The sequence below is a fragment of the Austrofundulus limnaeus genome, unplaced genomic scaffold (genome assembly GCF_001266775.1).
Source record: "Austrofundulus limnaeus strain Quisiro unplaced genomic scaffold, Austrofundulus_limnaeus-1.0 Scaffold81, whole genome shotgun sequence".
Taxonomy (NCBI): Eukaryota; Metazoa; Chordata; class Actinopteri; order Cyprinodontiformes; family Rivulidae; genus Austrofundulus; species Austrofundulus limnaeus.
The window spans coordinates 975,383-978,308 of NW_013952483.1; the positions used below are offsets into that span (position 1 = coordinate 975,383).

Genomic DNA, 2,926 nt, shown 5'->3' on the forward strand with positions numbered 1-2,926 from the left:
TGGACCAATACAAGGTCCATTGACTCCCATTGTAATTTATTAAATATTAATATTTCAAAAACTATAAGTTGTATAGGCACCAAAAGGCATAGCCATCATTTGGCACAGGAGCTTTACAGATATAAATTACAATGGCAGCTCTAGGACAAAGTATGCAGGAGGAGAAGCATGCCAAAGTGGAGATGACTTGGATGGGAAACGAATCACAATAGTGTGTATTGTATTGGCAATGCACACTGATAAAGCCATACACTACTTTTCATCTGAACCAAACAGACCTTCTTGTTTCGGTCTCAGAGTATTTGGTATCAAACCAAATTAATAGCCCAGTTTTATACATCCTTCCTCCAATCCAAGCCACTACCCCTGGGGAAAAGACGTCACGTTGTTAAAGGAGAGCTCGGTCCTGGAACAGAAATCCTCCAATCTTATGAAATAACTTTATGGTTTGCTGTGAGGAGTGTTTTAACTAATCTGCCCCTCATAAGTATTTGTTCTGAGATGACCCATACCATGTGTCACATATTAGAGTGTACACTACAGTTTGAAATTAAACAGATTGCATGTTGATTCTAAAATATTTTAAACATCTCAAGCCTAAAAATGGATATGTGAMATACATAAGACTCAATCTAAATCAATACACTTCTTAAAATTCCATCAGGAGRAGATGATTTATTGCATGTTAGACCACACTGGTTTTCACAGCGGGGCACTGTTGAGTGGGGGTTAGTGTTGATCTATAGCCAGCGGCATCTGTCCAACTTGAGCCCTGCTTCTTTCTCAGTAGCTGGATTAAACTACTGAATAGGATGAAAGAGCGTGAAAGAATGGAGTATATATTATTAGGTTTTATGGAGTCAGCTTATTAAAACAGAAAGTGGCCCAGCGTTTYGTGTATTTTRYATGAATTAAATGAAATTAGGACAAAAAGCTTGTGTAACAGTTTGCACTGTAACCTCATTAACACAAGAGGGGAGTGTTGCATTGTTCATTATGGATGCAGCAACTTTCAGCGTCACACAAGATTAAAATTGTTCAATCTATTCAGCAAAGACCAGCGTGTTTATCAGTTTTCTTCCATGTGATCAACATGATTTATTCAGTCACATGTGTCTGCAGTGTTTTCTGCCCCACAGCTGYGCAAAGTGGTGAAAAACAAAACAAYAGCATCACGTTTCGTATCGCAATCAGTAAGCCATCCATACTGTGCTGTGGCTGTCATTTATCTGTCATCAGTGATTAGCACAAGAGCCCTCACCTCCTCTCCACCTAACCTCTCGACAGCAAAACCCATCGTGGAAATTGTAAACAAATGAGAAAATGATGCAAATGTTCTGTGACTGGAGTTGTACAATTACTTGGCCAGAAATTTTGGCTTTCTGTACTTTACTTGAGTAAATATTTTTCAGCCTACTTTTTTACTTCTGCTCCTTACATTTGTACACAATTATCTGTACCCCATGTTATTTTAAAAAGGAAAGCAGTAGAAAGTTGTTACTCTTATTTCATTCTGGCTCATTGTTGTAAAAAAAAATACTATCCTGACAAATTGTGCCTTCTGGATGGAGTGAATTTAATAGTTGTTGGATGAGAAGTCAATTCTGACACGATATTACTTTGTACACAATCCATCACAGCTGCACGCCTTTAGAAACACTGTTTTTTTATTTTTATTTTTATTATTTTTTTGGAGAGGTCACCTCCCAAAAATTGTACTTTTGTAAAATCTAATTGCTCATTTCTACTCAATACTTTTATTTTTAACAATTAAGTACATTTATGTCAGAAATTTAATTTTTGTACAAAAAGATCTGATACTGTAAGAATTTTACTCAAGTATCATTATTAGAGAAGACTTCAACTTTTAACAAAGTAATTTTATAATAAGATACTTGTACTTTTCCTCAAGTATCACTTTGATGTACTTTATACAACACTGGTGATTCTTTTTGCAGAAGTTGCTTCCAAATAAATATGCAGATTTTTTTTTCTCCTGATCAGAGAGATTTAAGGAAATAGACTGAAGGGAACTCAGCTTTGTGTGGGAATCCTGCTGCCAAGGGTGAATTTGCTAAATTACAGGTAAACTGGAGAACATTGTGTTAAGTGACAGCRGAAAGAATAGCTGCTTATCAAGCCCCCTGAAAATGCATTCGAGATTAATTTAGCACTCGAGTCACAGACAGCCTGGTTCAGACTCGGCACACTGTTTTTATCAGTAAATTGAACTGGCTTAGCTGTCACCAAAAAGGAGATCCAATCCCACACAACAAATATCTGCACAATCCCAGCAGCCCGTGGTGACAGCATCTGTCTTCAGAGGTAATAATGATAGCTTTACTTGCAGTGCCACAAAGAGGAAATTAAAAAGAAGGAGCTGATTAGGGTTAAACCTTCATTTCAAAAGAGGATGAGGATTGTCATTTTGAGGGATTTACTTCACAAAAGACACAACATTCTGTCGGCTAACGAAGCAGCAGCCATTAGTTACCATAATTTGTCTTAATGGGTTTCCTGGGGACACATGTGGGCTCCCAGTGTTTCATGCCTTCGCTTCTCTAACCTCTTATTTTTCTTCCCAGGGTCGCTGACTCCATGCATATACAAGTTTCCAGATCACGGGCTGAGCAGCAGCTCCTGTGCGTTAGGCCACGGCTTCTCGTCGCTGCCCTCTGCCCTCCTGTCGCCTGATGAGGCCTCCGGGGGCCCCGGTGGAGAGCTGAAAACCGATGCCCAAAGGAAGAGCATGCGGGAAGCAGAGGATGTGCCCATCATGGATTCTCCACAGATACGAGAACTGGAAATGTTTGCAAACGACTTCAAAATACGCAGGATCAAACTTGGTGACTTGACTTATTATCTCATCGTGTGTGTGTGTGTGTGTGTGTGTGTGTGTGTGTGTGTGTGTGTGTGTGTGTGTGTG

The 2,926-nt window shown here is 39.2% G+C and overlaps 1 protein-coding gene across 1 annotated transcript in view; it reads left to right on the forward strand.

Annotated features, from left to right (window-relative positions):
• Nucleotides 1-2,926, forward strand: part of pou1f1 (POU class 1 homeobox 1) — a gene marked incomplete in the record, with an annotated part of 13,000 nt that overhangs the window by 7,398 nt on the left and 2,676 nt on the right. Inside the window, 1 exon segment of the mRNA XM_014011510.1 lies at nt 2,586-2,846. Coding sequence (XP_013866964.1) covers nt 2,586-2,846 — 261 coding nt within the window.